Here is an 18,702-nt window from a genome sequence, read left to right as displayed (position 1 = left end):
GTTTGCAGAGAGATATAGATAGGTTAAGTGAGTGGGCAAGGGGTTGACAGATGGAATACAATATTGGTAAATGGGAGATCATCAATTTTGGTAGGAAACATGGAAGATCAGATTATTATTTAAATGGTAAAAGACTGTAGCATGCTGCTGTGCAGAGGGACTTGGGAGTGTTTGCACATGAATCACAAAAGGTTGGTTTGCAGGTGCATCAGGCTATCAAGAAGGCAAATAGAATGCTGGCCTTCATTGCTAAAGGGATTGAATTTAAGAGCAGGGAGGTCATGCTGCAACAGTATTGGGTACTGGTGAGGCCGCATCTGGGGCAATGCATGCAGTTCTGGCCTCCTTACTTGAAAAAGGATATTCTGGCTTTGGAGGCAGTGCAGAAGAGGTTCACCAGGTTGATTCCAGAGATGAGGGATGTAGACTATGAGGAGAGACTGAGTCGCCTGGGACTGTACTCACTGAAATTCAGAAGGAAGAGAGGAGATCTGATAGAAACATATAAAATTATGAAAAGGATAGATAAAATAAGGGAAGAAAAGTTGTTTCTACTGGTAGGTAAGTGTAGAACTAGGGGACGTAGCCTCAAGATTCAGAGGAGTAAATTTAGCACAGAGATGAGGAGGAACTGCTTTTCCCAGAGCATGGTGAATTTGTGGAATTCTCTGCCCAAAGAAGCAGCATCAGTACTCCTACCTCAGTAAATATATTTAAGACAAGGCTGGATAGATTTTTACATAGTAGGGGAATTAAGGGTTATGGGGAAAAAGCAGGTGGGTGGAGATGAGTCCATGGTCAGATCAGCCGTGATCTTATTGAATGGCGGTGCAGGCTCAGTGGGACAGACAGCCTACTCCTGCTCCTATTTCTTCTGTTCTAATGTTCTTAAGCATTAATTTCAATAAACTTTGTGAATAATTCTAACAAATAAGCAATGAAGTGTCTAATTGGTCTGATTACTGAAAAAAGCATTCAAATCTTCGAAGAATTTTACCACAGTTTCAAAAGCGCATACAAGTGTCTCAGGCAGTTTCCTTTTGAGGGCCATCTGCCTTCTGCATGCAAGAGCAAGTGTTCAAACCGTTCATCGTTCTCAGTATAAAGCTTGTGATTGAGGATACAACACTTGATTTTATTTACCACTGTGATAACAGTATTTACCGATTTGTAAAGCCAATCACTTAGATTTTTTGCACCAAGTTGTTATCTGTGAATTACACGCTTAATGGTAAATGTAAGATACAGCCTCTTTCAAGGAAATAATAACCTTACCATGGTGTCCTGTCATTGACGGTGCCCCATCTGTTGCTTGAGCAAGAATGTCGGTGAGCAGGATGTCCTTCTCTTTGAAAAATTGCTCAATAACCTGAAATATTGACTCCTCTTTTATATCTGTTCCTAGTCCCCTTGCAAATAACAACTTTTGAACCATATTTTCATCTTTTATGAAGTGAACATAACCAAGAAGCGAAGACCCGTTCCCTGGCGAAGTTGACTCATCCAAATGCACACCAAATTGTGTTGCCGTAAGTATGTTGCTCAGTTCTCAGACATATCATCCATTCATCTTTGAATAGAGCTGTTGCTGCTTTAATCACTTTAATTATTTGGTCTGGTGACTTATGCATAACTGTACTTAGAATCTCCCTTACTGCTGGCAGAATCAGTTCGTCTCCAAATGTATGGTGCTTTCCAGATTTAGCAATGAGTGAGGTAATTTTAAATTATCCCCAGCAGTGAATTCTTCATGGAGTGCCACTTATGCTGATTTCCATAGACCCCCTAAACATAGCTGTGTTTAATGTCCTGGCAGCCCCAACAGAATTTGCAGTTGTTGAAGTGTGTATCAATTATCAAGTAACAACAAAAGCCCACATTATTATTTCCTTTAATAAGTCAAAACAATTATATTTATAATAATATTTTTGCAACATAATCAAATTTAGCTAAAGCGACTGAACATTCAAATATTGTGCTGCAGAAATAGACGGCATTAATAACCACCAATACCTTAAGCCAGTGTAATGTAATTAGTCAAGATTATGTCCATAAAATGTTATGTTGCAGTTTGCAACAAGTCATCTTCATGAATTCCTGTAATCTGCATTCAAGCAACTGCAATTCTTGCTATTCTCAATAGAAATAATAATACATTCAGGTATTTTCCATCATAGCCTGGATTTTTTGTACTATTTATGTCAGGAAATTGGACCATGCATACCAAACCAATCTAGATCTGTTAAGAGATCTATTATGAACTATAATTTCAAACGCTTAGTGTGAGGAGCCTCATCAGCTGATATATTGAACCTTGTGTTTATCTCACGGGCCAGTACCGCTGTGATCTGACTTGTTTTCCTTGTCTGATGTGTACAGGAAATCCCAGCCTGCGAAGCAAGAGGAAGCAAGCACCTCAACATCAATCCTTTCAAAAACTAAAAAGAGATGTACCAAATTCAGTGACCTGTTTGTCTTCAAGAAAGGAAAGATCAATAAAATGCAAAAGGCAGGGAGCGATCCAGAGGAAAACCAACAGAAAAGCAAGAAGATTTCATCCTTGGATTTCCTGAAACTGCACTGTAAATCGGATGAGATACCTAGCCAAGCTAAACCACAGGAGGGCAGTGCTGAACGAAACGAGGAAGAGGATTTTCGCAGACGGGAACCATCATCACGAGGGGTCAAAGCGCACTCATTAATTCTGCTGCCTGGGAACAGCAGTAATTTATCAGTTCATCCTTTGGTACGTGGCAAGATGCAATTAAACCAGAGTTTTCACATTTTACTGCAGAGCAGACATCATATCGTATGCATGAGAGCACATTTTAAACATGTGCTGGAAATACGATTTTTTTAAAATAAAAAATTGTCAAAGTCTAACAGAGGGTTTCCCTCCTTAAATCCTAATGAATATTTCCAGCATTTTCTGATGGTATTTTTTGTGCGGACAAGCCAAGGTAATCAATCATTGATTTTAATTTCTCTGTATTTTGACTTCAAATACTTGCATCCTTTGCTGGTTAATATGCTAGCCAATGTGGCTCAGTCCCAGCCTCTGTAGATCAGCACAGTTAAGAAATGCTTTTGAAATTAGCATTCTGGTCCCTTGTATAGTGCACACAATGCGTTCTCAGTAATGAAAACGCATTAATGTTCTCAGTAACGAAAACTCTGAGAATTGTGCATGAGATTAGATATGCAAACAGGATAAAATTTGCAGATGCTGGAAATCCAAGGAACTCAGCAAGCCAGGGGCAGCATCTGTGGAAAAGAGTAAAAGTTGACGTTTCGGGCCGAGACCCTTCATCAGGGCTGGAAAGATTGTTGAGATGTCAGAGCAAGAAGGTTGGGAAAGGGGAGGAAGAAGTACAAGGTGGTAGGTAACAAGTGAAACTGGGAGAGGGGGAGGGATGAAGTAAAGAGCTGGAAAGCTGATAGGTGAAAGAGATAAAGGGCTGGAGAAGGGGAATCTGATAGGAGAGGGTAGAAGACCATGGAAGAAAAGGAAGGGGGTGGAGTACCAGAGGGAGGTGTTTGGTATGTAGAGAGATGAGGTAAGAGAGGAAAGTGGGAATGGTGAAGTTGGAGGGGGTGGGGTGGTCAATTACCAGAAGTTGGAGAAATTAATGGTCATGCCATCAGGTTGGAGGCTACCCAGACAGGAAACAAGGTGTTGATCCTCCAACCTGAATGTGGCCTCATCACATTACGTTTGAGCTGCTTTGCTGATGGTAGTGCAATACAGGGAATCTAACATGGACCCCTGCCTTGCCTGTGTTCTGTTGTTCTGTGACCAGAGTAAACTTGCTCCACAGAGAGTGGTTTGCAAGGGCGAGGTCAAAAGCATGGGGCCGGGAACTGCATCCGGGCCAGCAAGGAACCTGACAGTACCTGCTCTGGGTGCAGTCAGACTGCCCAGGTCCTACAGATGGGGTGAGAAACTGGTTTAAAGATCAGTTCTGGACAGTGTTAGCAACTAAAGCAGAGTGTTGGAAGAGTATTTTGGTGGACGAGTTAAGAATAAAAACTAGTTTCCTCAGACGAGGTGTGATGTCCCGTGGAGAAGATTGGAAATAGCTCCTAAAAAGGTGGCATTCAATGCATGAGTGTGGAGAGCATTGAACTTCATATTTTGCCCCTCCTCAATATTTAAAATCTTTCCAAAGGTAAAGGCAAGAAAAGGAAGCTTCTGAGGGCTGAATGTTGTAGGAAGTGTAAGAGGAAAGCGGAAATGGAGTTAAGGAAGTGAAGTCAGAGAGGGCAATGATATTTTATAAGTATGCAAATTGCAAGAGACCCAAGGAGACAGAAGGATCAATTTGAGATAGTAGGTTTGTGGAGAGAGAAGGTGTGATTATGTTTCTTTATGAATACTTTGAATCTGTCCTCACAAAGGAAGGAAAATAATGTAAACACTCTTTTCAAGTGTTAGGTACATAAAGAAACATGAACTATTGAAGGGTTTAGTGCATCTGAAATTGCCAGACCCGTGTAAAATGTATGGCTGACTATTAAAAGAAGCAAAAGAAAGATACCACGATGGACCAGACCATTTCCCTATTTCAAGTTTTAGGTCTAGCTTTGGGCCCCATGTTGCTTTGTTAATGTCGTGTTGTTTCGTAGGAAGAGAACTGCAGTCTGAGTAATTATGTGCTTATCTGTAAACTTCTCTGGTTTATTTTGTGATCTTACCTCAATCTTAAATCTTACTGAGATTTTAATTACATTTTATTAGAACTATCTTGGGTAAAAGTAATGGTCATCCATTAGAAAGGTTTGCAAGAATAGTCAGTATGGATTTGTCACAGGAAGGGGATATCTGCTGAGGATTGATGTATTTGAAGAGAAAACCAACAATGTAGATATGGGTAGTGCATGTGATACAGTCTGTTTAGATTTATAGCTAGACAATTGCTGATGGCTTCCACCATAGAAATATTTCAGGAGAAACAGGCAAGAAAATGGCAAATTGGATGTAAATCAAAAAAATTATGTGTTTTTGTTGTTAGCAAATAAGGCTACTAGAAAGGAGCTTAAGAAGGAAATTAGGAGAGCCAGAAGGGGCCATGAGAAGGCCTTGGTGGGCAGAATTAAGGAAAACCCCAAGGCATTCTACAAGTATGTGAAGAGAAAGAGGATAAGACATAAAAGAATAGGACCTATGAAGTGTGACAGTGGGAAAGTGTGTATGGAACTGGAGGAAATAGCAGATGTACTTACTGAACATTTTACTTCAGTATTCGCTATGGAAAAGGATCTTACTGATTGCAGTGATGACTTGCAGCAGACTGAAAAGCTTGAGCATGTAGATATTAAGAAAGTGGATGTGCTGGAGCTTTTGGAGAGCATCAAGTTGGATAAGTCGTTGGGACCAGACGAAATGTACCCCAGGCTGCTGTGGGAGACGAGGGAGGAGATTGCTGAGCCTCTGGCGATGATCTTTGCATCATCAATGTGGACAGGAGAGGTTCTGGAGGATTGGAGGGTTACGGATGTCGTACCTTTATTCAAGAAAGGGAGTAGAGATAGCCCAGGAAATTATAGACCAGTGAGTCTTCCCTCAGTGGTTGGTAATTTGATGGAGAAGATCCTGAGAGGCAGGATTTATGAACATTTGGAGAGGTCTAATATGATTAGGAGTAGTCAGCATGGCTTTGTCATGGGCAGGTCGTGCCTTATGAGCCTGATTGAATTTTTTGAAGATGTGACTAAACACATTGAAGGAAGAGCAGTAGATGTAGTGTATACGAATTTCAGCAAAGCATTTGATAAGGTACCCCATGCAAGGCTTATTGAGAAAGTAAGGAGGCATGGGATCCAAGAAGACATTGCTTTGTGGATCCAGAACTGGCTTGCCCACAAGAGGCAAAGAGTGGATGTAGATGGGTCATATTCTGCATTGAGGTCAGTCACCAGTGGAGTGCCTCAGGAATCTGTTCTGGGACCCTTGCTCTTCATAATTTTTATAAATGACCTGGATGAGGAAGTGGAGGGATGGGTTAGTAAGTTTGCTGATGACTCAAAGGTTGGAAGTGTTGTGGATAGTGTAGAGGGCTGTCATAGGTTACAGCAGTACATTGATGGGATGCAAAACTGGGCTGAGAAGTGGCAGATGAAGTGTGAAGTGGTTCATTTTGGTAGTCAAATATGATGGCAGAATATTGTATTAATGGTAAGACTCTGGCAGTGTGGAGGATCAGAGGGATCTTGGGGTCTGAGTCCATAGGACGCTCAAAGCAGCTGTGCAGGTTGACTCTGTGGTTAAGAAGGCATATAATGTATTGGCCTTCATCAATCATGGAATTGAATTTAGGAGCCAAGAGGTTATGTTGCAGCTATTTAGGACCCTGGTCAGACCCCACTTGGGAGTACTGTGCTCCTTACTGGTCGCCTCACTACAGGAAGGATGTGGAAGCCATAGAAAGGGTGCAGAGGATGTTGCCTGGATTGGGGAGCATGCCTTATGAGAAAAGGTTGAGTGAACTCGACCTTTTCTCCTTGGAGCGAAGGAGGATGAGTGGTGACCTGATAGAGGTGTACAAGATGATGAAAGGCATTGATCGTGTGGATAGTCAGAAGCTTTTTCCCAGGGCTGGAATGGTTGCCACAAGAGGACACAGGTTTAAGGTGCTGGGGAGTGAGTACAGAGGAGATGTCAGGGGCAAGTTTTTTACTCAAAGTGTGGTGAGTGCGTGGAATGGGCTGCCGGCAACAGTGGTGGAGGCAGATACGATAGGGTCTTTTAAGATGGTTTTAGATAGGTACATGGAGCTTAGTACAATAGAGGGCTATGGGTAAGCCTAGTAATTTCTAAGGTAGGGACTTGTTCGGCATAACTTAGTGGGCCAAAGGGCCTGTATTGCGCTGTAGGTTTTCTATGTTTCTAAATTACTTGTAGTGTTAATCTGTAAAGCAGAGAGCTGAATCCTTTGATATAATATGTTTTTTTTGTAGGATGATATAGATTGCAGTTAGGAAATTAGTAATAAGGGCAAAAGAAAGTACCTATCCGAAAGCATTTGACCTCTCACTTACCCATCCAAGAGCATTTCCTAAGATACTGAGGCAAGGGGCCAGATGCACTGCCAGCCTGCCTGACCTTACCCTCAGTTTTATGCCAGTCCCTTCTCTACCTTTCATACTCTGCCTTCTGTCCTTTTCCTTTCCAGTCCTGATGAAGGGTTTTGTCCCTAAATATTGATTGTTTATTCCGCTCCATAGACGCAGGCTGACTTGCTTGGTTCCTCCAGCATTTTGTGTGTATAACATTGCCTGTCTTCAGTAAAAGGGTGATATTTTTGATGAACCAAAATACAATCAGATTTAAACTTCACATGCTGTTAATGTATTATTTTATACAATCAGAACTATGTAGAAATGGTGGAAAAAGCTTTGATGGCATGATGTTATTGAGACATCAGAGCAGTCTGGGGGCAGGACCATAATCTCTATACCCCATGAGGTGGTTTCCATTTACAATAGGTTCTGGTTTTCCAGAGGATCATGGAGGCATCTCCAGCAAAACTTTAGAGTGCACGGCTGCAAAAGATAAGACTGTGTGCGGGTTAGAGCAGGGTGAACCTGAAATGCAGACTGGCTTCCCTGTAAGACAACCCAACGCTTTTGGGACGGACAACTAGGGGTCACAATAACAGCCAAGCATAAAGAAACATTCTCCATGTCATAATTCCCTGAAAGTAACAAATACAGGTAGATACAGTGAACTATAGAATATACTTGCTAGGCTGTGGTCACAAGAAAACAAGATTACCTTTCAAGCCAAGCTGGGAAGTGTCATAGGTATTTTAAGATGAGATCCTGGTCTAGCGGTTAACATTTTAGGTAAAGTTCTTGCGACCATGAATCCTTCACCACTGAGCTAAGGGCATTGGGAGTATAGAAGAGGAAGGATATTCGATATTATTAAACAGATGTTGCATGTTATATTTGCCATGTACAGTTTACGGCTTACCCACAATAAACTGATGAATTACTGTCAGAGATTTGTTTGAACTGTCATTTAACTTGAATATTTCTGTCAACACACAGGAATTTAATTCAGATCTCAGTGACGGAAAGCTGCTGTTCCGATCTGAGGAGCACATACACCAGGCACTAGGTGTAAACAATCTGAAGACAATCCCCTCCGACCCCCAGATGAATCTGGTAAGAGAAAGTAGCTTTTAAAAGCTCGCTAAGAGTGTCTGAGCTCGCTTTATTCTTTAGGCTCTTTGAAACTTGGCAGGCAACCAAAAGGTGTCCAATCCAGGGTAATAGAATTTTCAGTACAACTAATGAGTTATTTTACATACTGGCCCACTTTGCTGAGACCCTCCAGTTGCCTGAAAGGGCAGTTAAGTAGCTATTGACTTCACAAGAGGCTGTAGAAGGAAATAACTGTACTGGGTAATGATTTTTAATGCCTAAAAATAGTCTAAACTTGCCTGTGTTTGTGAAGCACCTTTAGGGCACTTGATATGGGCCATGATATTGATGTTGTGTATTGCATTTTGCCTGTGAAATTAGCATGAGGAGGAACAGTTTCAAAGGCCTCTTCCCCGATGGACCTAAGCGATTGCATAACACAAAACATGTTAGAAAAATTGAAATGTTTATGTGTATTTGTGGTTTCTGTTGCCTGCCCCTCACAGGCTGAACTACAGATTAATATCCACATACAAATTATTATTGGCTAGAAAATTATTTTCTAATAATTTCTAGAAAATGACCTCCCTGTGGTCATTTGAACCATTGCTATAAGCAGCTAATAGTCCCCTATTGATCTAATCAAAGGCCATTTCATGACCCTTTTGAGTAATTGGATTGATTGAACAATATTAGCCTTGGTCTGTTCCCCCAATAAGAAAATAGCAGGAGTAAGTCACAAGCATCTCAAGCCTGCTCCAGCATTCAGTATGATGTTCCCCAGGCCTCATCTCTTCTGCGTCAGCACACCATAGACCTCAACACCCAGACTTATCAAACATTTATCCACTTAGTCTTTGAACAACCCCAGTGTTCAGTGCTCCATACCTCTTCAGGGTAGAGAATTCCTGGCAGTCACAGTTACAAATCCCTATGTACCTCGGTTTTAAATTACTTGGGTACTCTATATTCTCCTCCAGGTCATGTTTATAAATTATAAATAATTGAGAGACAACCACTGATTCTTGGGGCACTTCACTTGTTACATCCTTCCAGGCTGGAAAAGACCCATTTATTACAAATGCCAGTCTTCTATCAATAACCAATCTTCACACAAATCCTCTCAATACCATGAACTTCCTGGCAACTTGTCTGCTTTTTGACCACTTCAGCTTGCTTTTCATTATCCCATTCCTCATGACAGCAATTATTAAATTCACCATAACATTTGAAATTATCCCAATAGATAGCTTTGGAGTATTAACAGTATCCTCTGCAGCGAAGAAAATTTTAAGGTATCGATTTAATTTGCCTGTCCTTTTCATGATTTCCTGTTATTGATTCCCCATTCTTGATCTCTAATGGTTCCACACTTACCCTAACTACCCTCTTCCTTGTATGTATTAATGGAAGCCCTTGCTGTTGGTTTTGATGTCACGTTGCAATGTTCGCTCCTTATAACTATTTAGTTTCTTGTACAATTCTTCATCCTCTGATCTCTCACAGATCCTTGCCATTTTATATGCTCTACTTTTAGTTTTAATTTTTCCACAATAATTCACTGATTATACAATCCTAAGGACACTTTAAGTACTACCAGATATGATTGTAAGCCTGAAGATGATGCTACTTTTGCTTGGTCCCTCTACAAAAGTGGTAATATTGCTTTCGACACTACTAATACAGGAGAAGTTGAAACCTGTAGGAATCGAAATTGAGACTTGTCAGGTGAACTGCAAAAATGTGCAATTCATCAGATTCACCAAATCTAGTTCCAGAATTATGTAAACAGGAGCCTAGGAGAAAATAGTTAATTTTGGCATGGATGTTGCAGAATGCAGAAAAAGCTGGCAAATAATCTGAAAAAAAAACATTAGAATGAGACTAAAGTCAATTTTCCACTTGAAACTTCCAGAAAATGTTTAGGACATGAGGCAAATGGAATTTCTGTATGAACAGTAGGCACTTGCATGCCATGTAGTAATTTATTCTTCCATTTTTTCCCCTTCTTCTATAGGGTATAAAATCAGAGTTAGAATTAACCAACTTTAAAGGTAAGACAGAGAAATCTTTCACATGTTTAATATCTCTCTGAAACAGCAATCTGCCCCTGCAGGCTTCAAAGCAGTCTCCATCATTCTGGAGCCCAAGAGAGCAACAGTAACGGTCCTAAGCAATTACCGCCCTGTGACAATGACTTCAACATCATGAGATACCTTGAGCAGCTAGTAATGAATCATTTAAATCCCAGTTTCCAGTTCACCTACTACTCAAACCAGTCCACTGATGATAGCATAGCCTCAGCCCTCCAATTCTTCCTGACCCACCTAGGAAAAAACCCCCTCATTCACCAGGATGTTGTTCAACTTCAGCTCGGCGCCTACATACTTTAGCAAATAAAAAACTGTTGCTTAATCTGTAGAAGCCTTTTTTCACAGAGTTGGCAGTTTTATTAATTTGAACATTTAACAAGAGCCCAGATGTGAATTACACTCAATCCCTTCCTTTTATACTTTAGCATCTTGGACCATAGATGTACAGTTGAGATGTAGCTCCTTGAGACTGCATGGAGCCTCATTGAAAACGAGGACAGATATATCACAATGGGAGTATGGTGAAGACATCTACGCACATTAAGGGCTGACGGCCAAATGTGGAACTGTTGGCTGCTGGTCAGCTTTAGTTTCATCTTCACAGCTCATTAAATTGTGATCCCTGTGCAACAAATCTATTCCTACCCTTATCATCTGTCCAAAATTGAGCCGAACTGTACCAAGCAAAATAGTTTACATCCTCATGAACTTTACATTTGGTACCCTTTGGCATGACGGTGACTCTCTCCATCTTCGTGACATTATCAGACCTCTCCAGCCCCTGAACTCTGGAATCACTTCACCAAACCCCCTGCTTCTCTACCCCTTTAAGTCTACAAGCATCAGAACTAATATGCCTATGTGACTCAGTGTCAAATTTTTGTTTAAGGCTTATGAAGAACCTTGAAACAATTTGTGAAACGTTCTATTACTAATGCAAGTTATAACTTTAATGCAGTTAGTTGTGTTTGATTTGAAGGAATAGCTGGAGAAAACAAACCACAGCCTCCACCTCAGTCTCTTAAACGTGTTGTGCAAGCCAATATAGCCAAGTCCTGTGCAAGTCAAAAAGCAGGTAAAAATATATTTCTTCTCCCTTATGAAATATCTACAACGGAAGTAAGTCTATTTTTCTATTATCTCTTCAGCATATTTCTTACTAGGTCGTCATCCCATGGTATTGGCCATTACATACCACATTCAAAATCAACCTTCATGTATGTACTTACAATAAGCTTCAGGATTCTGTTGGTTAATGGGGCTTTCATGACCAAATTCAACCATTAAGTTGACTAAATGATAGGAACTACATCAAATCTTGTGGTAAATTATTCTAGTGACTGTTTTGAGGAGACAGTAAGGTCCAGTTCGAAGATAAGTTTGACTTTTCATCCATGTGTAATAGCAAATTGCAGATAGGAGTGGGAATTATGGCTGACTCTTTGATTTTAGTAGCTTAAAGGCATTAGTATCAACTTTAGTACTTTGACTGCTTTATATCTGGCAATTCACTACAATCTGTGTGGTGCATACTGAGGCGGAGCCGTGAATAAACACAGGCACTGTGTTGCAAGTAGAGTTTACATTGCCACTTACTGTTCTGACCTCAAGGGGGCGCAGTTAATTTGTATGCATATCACCTCCTGTACATAAACTGCTTTTTTATATCATTTCCTGCACGGCTAACTTGGGTTTAATTTAAAGTGCATGGTGAAAAGCCATCCATCTCCATCTCTTTATTTGCCCTTGAAACAGCAACATTTGTGAGTCTTAAGCTTCAGTTAATATCAGTAAACATTTAGTAGATGTATTTTGAAAATGTATTTTGTTTATTGCTTATTGTTATTAAGGTATCATTGAAATAGATATGGAGTATTACATGTGTGTATTTCATTGGTTAACACTAATTGTGAGAATAATAGGTGTATTAGTATATTCAGGTGATTCTGTATTGAATTTAATATGTAATTTACTTAATTTTCTGCAGTTTCACAAGTAAGATCTTACTAAAACCCTGAAGAAAGCTTCATCTTGGGCGATTTTTGAGGTGTTTAACTCGCTGCGTAGCTTTGTACGTACGTACTACTAGGGCGGTAGACTCACCTAACACCAAAATAGAAGCCACACTGAGCTGCTTTTCCTTTCCTGCCTTAACTCCCAACAGTAACTCCAGAGACAAATCTTCCAGTTAATGATACTATATTTTTCTCCTATTAGAATCAAATTGAAACATCCTAATAAATGTCAGGAAAATAACAGTTTAATGCTGCAAGGAGCCCTTTAAGATCACATTAGTAGAGGTTCCTGACCTTTTTTTAAAACCATGGACCAATACCATTAAGCAAGGAGTCTGTGACACAAGGCTGGGGCCCCCTGCATTATTATGTCTAATACAATGAGCCTATCTCCAAGTATAAAGAAATGTTCTCCTTTCATATTTTCCAATAGCCAGATTCCTTCAATTCTGCTAATCATTCTGCGAATCTTCAGACTGAATAATATGACATTCCTACGTGTACACAGTACATCAAATATGGTCTAAGTTCAGCAGAAATTCCTGCTTTAAAATTCTATCCACCTAGAAATAAATGCTAGGATTTGCTTTATTTTATAGCTTTTTAAACTTTGGTACGCTTAGTGATTGGTTTACTGGTAGTCTTGGAACCCTTAACCTGTTCCTGTAGTTCCTCATGTTCACAACCATGTTTACATGATGCAAACATGAGGAAATCTGCAGATGCTGGAAATTCAAGCAACACACACACAAAATGCTGCAGGCCAGGAAGCATCTATAGGAAGAAGTACAGTCGATACTTTGGGCCGAGACCCTTCGTCAGGACTAACTGAGAGAAAAGATAGTAAGAGATTTGAAAGTGGGACTGCCCCTCTCACAATCACTCCTTGCCTGCTCTCCATCTCCCTCTGGCGCTCCCCTCCCCCTTCCTTTCTCCCTAGGCCTCCTGCCCCATGATCCTTTCCCTTCCCTTCTCCAGCCAATCAACTTTCCAGCTCTTGGATTCGTCCCTCCCCCTCCTGTCTCCTCCTATCATTTCAGATCTCCCCCTCCCCTCCCCCTCCCACTTTCAAATCTCTTACTATCTCTTCTTTCAGTTAGTCCTGATGAAGCGACTCAGCTCAAAATGTCAACAGTACTTCTTCCTATAGATGCTGCCTGGCCTGCTGCGTTCCACCAACATTTTGTGTGTGTTGCATGTTTACATGAGCATCTTTCAATGGGGCAAAATAAAAATCAGCCTGTCATGCTCCCAACTTCTATGTGGAACTTCCTCAGAGCCTCCCATTACTGTCTAGGTCAGGCATGGACAAACTACGGCCCGCGGGCCATATGCGGCCCGTTAAGCTTTTTAATCCGGCCCGCAGAACTTGATGAAATTATATTAATAAACCTTGTTAACGTTTTTTCCCCGCAATTCTGGCGTTTTCCCAATAGATGATGCACTCTATATACATTGATCTTTGTTGAGGTGCAGCGTATTACTCCACATTTGCGCTTTACTTTGTGACCTTGTGGCGACCCATTTCCTGGCACATCCGAACTGGCTCACAATTAGCCAGCATTCCGGCTAAGGGAGATAGCCTGCGGGGATTTGCGAGCACAGAGCTCCGCATATTGGCGCGCTCTCACTGTTCTGTCATTGTGCGGGTCGTTGTTGAGTTTTGGCACAGGGGACAATTGAATAAGAAGGAGCAGGACAAGTAGACCTGCATCTCCTACTGTTTTTGAAATAAAGACAGTCAGGAGGAGAGTGATGATGATAATATCTTGAAGGATAACAGAATTTTCAGTGCTTTAAAATAATAACTGTTACTATTAAAAAAAGCTGTATTTTATTCATTTAATTTTCAGTGTTTTAAAAGACATTTCAATAAATAGCTAAATACCATGGGACTTCAAAGACAGATATTTTGTTGTAATGCATTTGTTCATTTTCAATTGAAATTAAAGCACATGTTTTCTACATATCCCATGATATTTTATTTTCTCTTATGAGGTGTATTACCAAAACACTCATCCATCTGCTCCTGGTCCGGCCCCCCTGTCAAATTTTAGAACTCTTTGTGGCCCTCAAGTCAAAAAGTTTGCCCACCCCTGGTCTAGGTTCATGCATCAGCAGTGACACTTCAGTGCGACGCAGTAAACCATGACCAGTCCCACGGGAGAGGGAAGGGAAGACAGCAAATTTAAAATATAAATGATTCTTAATAAAGTTTTGCAGATTTAATGGAAGAGATTACACCAGAATCAAGATGTCTAAATAATGTTTAAGAAAGTATTTTCATTTATCTTTTCAGACAAAGGGAATTTTGAAGGACAACTATCCTCAGAAGCCAAGAATGCAGATTTTGGTGGTGAAGAAACAACTCAAAAGCAAGAAATTACATCAGGAAGGAACCAGAAAATTCTGCTCCCTCCTCCTCGAACAAAACCCCTGCAAAAACGTAATACAGAACAGAATGTAAATCCTGTTCCACTTCCCAGAAAGCTCATTGCATCACAAAGCAGTTTAACTCTCAATGAAGCTCGCAGCCCTGAAATTTGTGTAACATCAAAATCTGGAGGTACAGCTGACCATCAAAACTTTATAGTTCCATATCACCAATAACATTGAAGAGTAATGATTTATCGTCAGTCAGTATTTTCATGATGTGACCGTCTTGATTTTTTTAAACCGTACCTAAATCCAAGATTCACCAATTATCAAAAATAATTTCCATATCTATCCCTAACTAAACCTAACTTTTCACACTCTAATCATTTATGCATGTAAGGGGGCTTGAGAGGGTAGATGTTGAGATAATTTCACTAGTAGAAAATCAGAAACAATGGGACATAGCTAAAAAATAAAAGACTAGTCATTTAAAACTGAAGTTCATGGAAATTTATTTGCTCAAAGGGTAATAATCTCTGGAATTTTCATCCTAGAAGGTAGAGGGGACCAGACCAGTTGAGCCAGCAGAGATCAATGATCTCTTTGGTCATTTGAGGGGCTGAGTGGCCTACGTCTGCTCTGTTCCCTTACGCTCAATCAAACCACCTCTCGAATTTCTGAGTTCCTTAAATAGTTATTCAATTTACCTTTCAATGTGCAGCTTAAAGTATTGTACACTGTATTCCTTCCAACATTAACATATCCTTCCATAGGCTTTATTCCCCCATAGTGCTCACACTACAGAATTTTTCCAAACAGAACCCACAGGGTACTCTAGTATCAGCATTGCATTAGTCCTATTTTCCCAAACATTTTAATAAACTGTTCATGAACCCACTACCACTGGTTCTTTTTGAACTTGTAGGCTTTCATAGCTGAGAATGTGTTCTGTTTCCTTTGTTTGTCCAAACAATAAGCTGACTTTTGTCTACGCTGAATTCCATTTGTCACACTTTTGGCAAGTTGTTCAATCTATTAGTATTCCTTTGTAACTTGATGCTTTCATCTACACTACCTACAATGCAGAGCAGATTTGTACGATTGGAAATCCCAAGTGATTAATGAATATTGTGAAGAGTTCTAGCTCCTCCATCATGAGTTGCATCTTTCCAATTTGAGCACTTACCAATTATCCATTCTGTTTCCTGTTTGATCAGCTTCCAATCCAGGTTAATAATTAGCCTTCAAATTTATGAGATTCAGTTTGTTTCAATTCTTGATATGAGATCTAATCAAATAAATTCCTTAAATGCATATTAGTGACAGTCCATAAGAATTCCCATTTTTTTATCCCTTCAAAAAAACCACTCCGATTTATCACACATTGTCTCCCCTTCACAAAACTGAAGTTATCGCTTCTCATCCTTCCTCTGCCAAACTTGGAGAAACTTGGGTTGTTTTGTCTGGAGTGGCAGAGGCTGAGGGGAGATCTGATAGAGGTTTATAAAATTATGAGAGGCATAGACAGAGTAGACATGGAGCATGTTTCCCAGGGCTGAAATGTCTAATAGCAGGAGGCAAGTGTTGAGATAGGGTAGGTTCAAAGGGGTTGCGAGGGGTAGGTTTTTTTAATTCAAGGGAGTGGTGGATGCCAGGAGTGCACTGCCTGGTACAGTGGTAGAGGCAAGTACATTAGAGGCTTTTAAGAGATGTTTAGATAGAAGCACAAATATGAGGAAGATCGAGGGATATGGACATTGTGTAGGTAGGAGGGATTAGCTTTTGGGTTTTTTAAATTCACTTTTTTGCTGGTTTGGCACAACATTGTAGGCCAGAAGGCCTGTAACTGTGCTGTACTGTTGTATGTTCTTTGTTCTAAACAGTTAATTAGCAGCTGATAAGATGCTGCTGAAAAGTCTACTTCATTATTAACTTGTGTCCTTTGGTTTCCCAGATAAAAATGAAAGCCATACTGCAGAACAGTTATCTCAGAAATCAACAGATGCGGAGGGAATAAGCCATCAGTTTTAGAGGAAAATCTCCATTGATCATTGTTGATGGACTAAAATCAACGTGTACATTTATCAGTAAAACACTGAAATAAAAATGGGCTGCATCAGGGAGAAGCCAGTCCAGTTTATCTACTCAAAACATCTGTTAAAAAGAATTTCAGTAGAAAATTTTCATTTGACAGCTGTATATTTTTGATACAATTTGTATGAAATGTGGATTTAAAATACACAATTCACATTTGTAGATATGATTGACTAAAGTATAGGATCATCTTCAGCTCAAAGTGTCAAGATGATCATTTATCTTAACCTCTTGAGGTCCCTAAAATCACAAAAGCCAGCATTCATTCCATGTGTTATCGAACAGCTGTGGACATTGCCAGAACCCATTCAATACCTTAACTTTACTGCAGAATCTGTGTTTGAGAACCAGCTATTCAATTACAGTTCCCACCACCATTGTATAATTTGCCTGGATTAAATGCTACTCAGGTAACTAGTGCCATTAGCTTTCTCCCAAACAAAATGACAGATATTAATAGTCTAGTTCTGCTAGGATCACACTCCAGCAACAGTTCCAGAAATGGCCTGAAGTGCTCTTAACTGGAGTTAAAGGAGCAGCTATACAAGTAGCAAGGCATGCACACTGGGGTTGATCAAGTGGCAGGCAGTCATTAAAATTCTGACCACCTCCCCGTAACCATTAACCAAAGGGAACATGTTAACAGAAAAGAGTAATTATCCTGTAGAGATCTACAATCTATGATGCACAAATTATGGATGCAATAGAACACTCCTCTTGTGCTCCAATGATACACAAGAAATTTGACACCATTCCAGTATGAAACTTTGTTATCAGTATCCTATCCTCCAGTGCCTCCACATGACTGTAGTGCATATCTGCCACGTGCTGCAGCAACCTCAGTGACCTCCTGAATCAGCAACTTTTATAATCTACAATGACAACTGCAGCAGGTACACAGAAACATCATTATGATTTGGAAATAGACTGCAGTTCCTAGGAGTAGGCACGTTAATGTTGGCTCAAATAGCACCACCCACATTCAGGCCCCAAATTAAGAGAAAAACAATCGGCATCATTTCCATTCGCAGCTTGTTTACATTTCATAGTCTGCTTTCAATCCCACAGAATGAATGCAGGAACAATGATTAGATTAACTACTGTTTCATCATGACACTCCTCAGTTTATAGTTTGGGTAGCTCTACAGATGAGAAAAGTGGATATTCATATCTCTGTGTTTACTGACTTGTTTTAAGAGTACCTAATATAAAGCAGTCCAAGAAAAGAAGAAAGTATTCAACATACATGGATGTGCATGACCATTTTTTTTCTTAAATGCAAGGAGGAGGGTTAAGTGGACTGTGAAATGGCTTGTGGCTCACTTGTTAAATTTTGTTTGATTACATTCCTTTAAACTACCTTGTGACATTTTGATATTCTGAAAATGTTATGTAAATTCATTCTTTAAGTTACTGATGTGAAATCACACATTGATAATATTCCAGACATCTTAAGATATTGTTTATATGTTGAATAAATAAAACAATGAAAATCAGGATGACATGTTGAAACATACAACATTCTTACTGGGCTTGACAGGATGGAGGCAGGGATGACATTTGACCTGTCTGTTGTATCTACACAAGGAATACTGTCTCCAAAATACCCAATCAGCCAGTTTGGGTTGGAAATAGTGTGTAATTTCTTCACCCATGAAGTACAGAATCCTTGCAATTCTAAGGTTATAATTTTCAGAAGGATTTGTTGTTTTTAAAAGAATTGAGAGATGTGGGATTAATGCAGAGTGATCAGCCATTAACTTGTCGATTGACACAAGGAGCTGAATGGCCTATTCCTAATCTATTTCTTGAGTTCTAAAAAGACATGTCTGAAATATACACTATTAATCATTAAGGCACATGCATTTCTTGCAATGGAAAAATGGGATCAGATTTTTTTTCCTAAAAGGCGGTGCTAAATGGCACTGATGATTTTTGTCACATGGATTTCTCCCTATTCGAGATCTACTTGAGGT

At 40.0% G+C, this 18,702-nt stretch overlaps 1 protein-coding gene across 1 annotated transcript in view; it reads left to right on the top strand.

The window, feature by feature from the left end:
• The window catches only part of carmil2 (capping protein regulator and myosin 1 linker 2), a 159,450-nt gene extending 141,261 nt beyond the window's left edge, over nucleotides 1-18,189 (top strand). The window contains exons 33-39 of the mRNA XM_059992767.1: nucleotides 1,455-1,529; nucleotides 2,380-2,746; nucleotides 8,053-8,169; nucleotides 10,166-10,202; nucleotides 11,221-11,316; nucleotides 14,556-14,822; nucleotides 16,587-18,189. Coding sequence (XP_059848750.1) covers nucleotides 1,455-1,529; nucleotides 2,380-2,746; nucleotides 8,053-8,169; nucleotides 10,166-10,202; nucleotides 11,221-11,316; nucleotides 14,556-14,822; nucleotides 16,587-16,663 — 1,036 coding nt within the window. The 3' untranslated portion in view covers nucleotides 16,664-18,189. The remainder of the gene's footprint in view (nucleotides 1-1,454; nucleotides 1,530-2,379; nucleotides 2,747-8,052; nucleotides 8,170-10,165; nucleotides 10,203-11,220; nucleotides 11,317-14,555; nucleotides 14,823-16,586) is intronic.
• The last annotated feature ends 513 nt before the right edge of the window (nucleotides 18,190-18,702 follow it).

This window comes from Hypanus sabinus, chromosome 17 (genome assembly GCF_030144855.1).
Source record: "Hypanus sabinus isolate sHypSab1 chromosome 17, sHypSab1.hap1, whole genome shotgun sequence".
Lineage (NCBI taxonomy): Eukaryota > Metazoa > Chordata > Chondrichthyes > Myliobatiformes > Dasyatidae > Hypanus > Hypanus sabinus.
The sequence above is the reverse complement of the archived record's forward strand: the minus strand, read 5'-3'. Positions and strand labels throughout refer to the sequence as shown.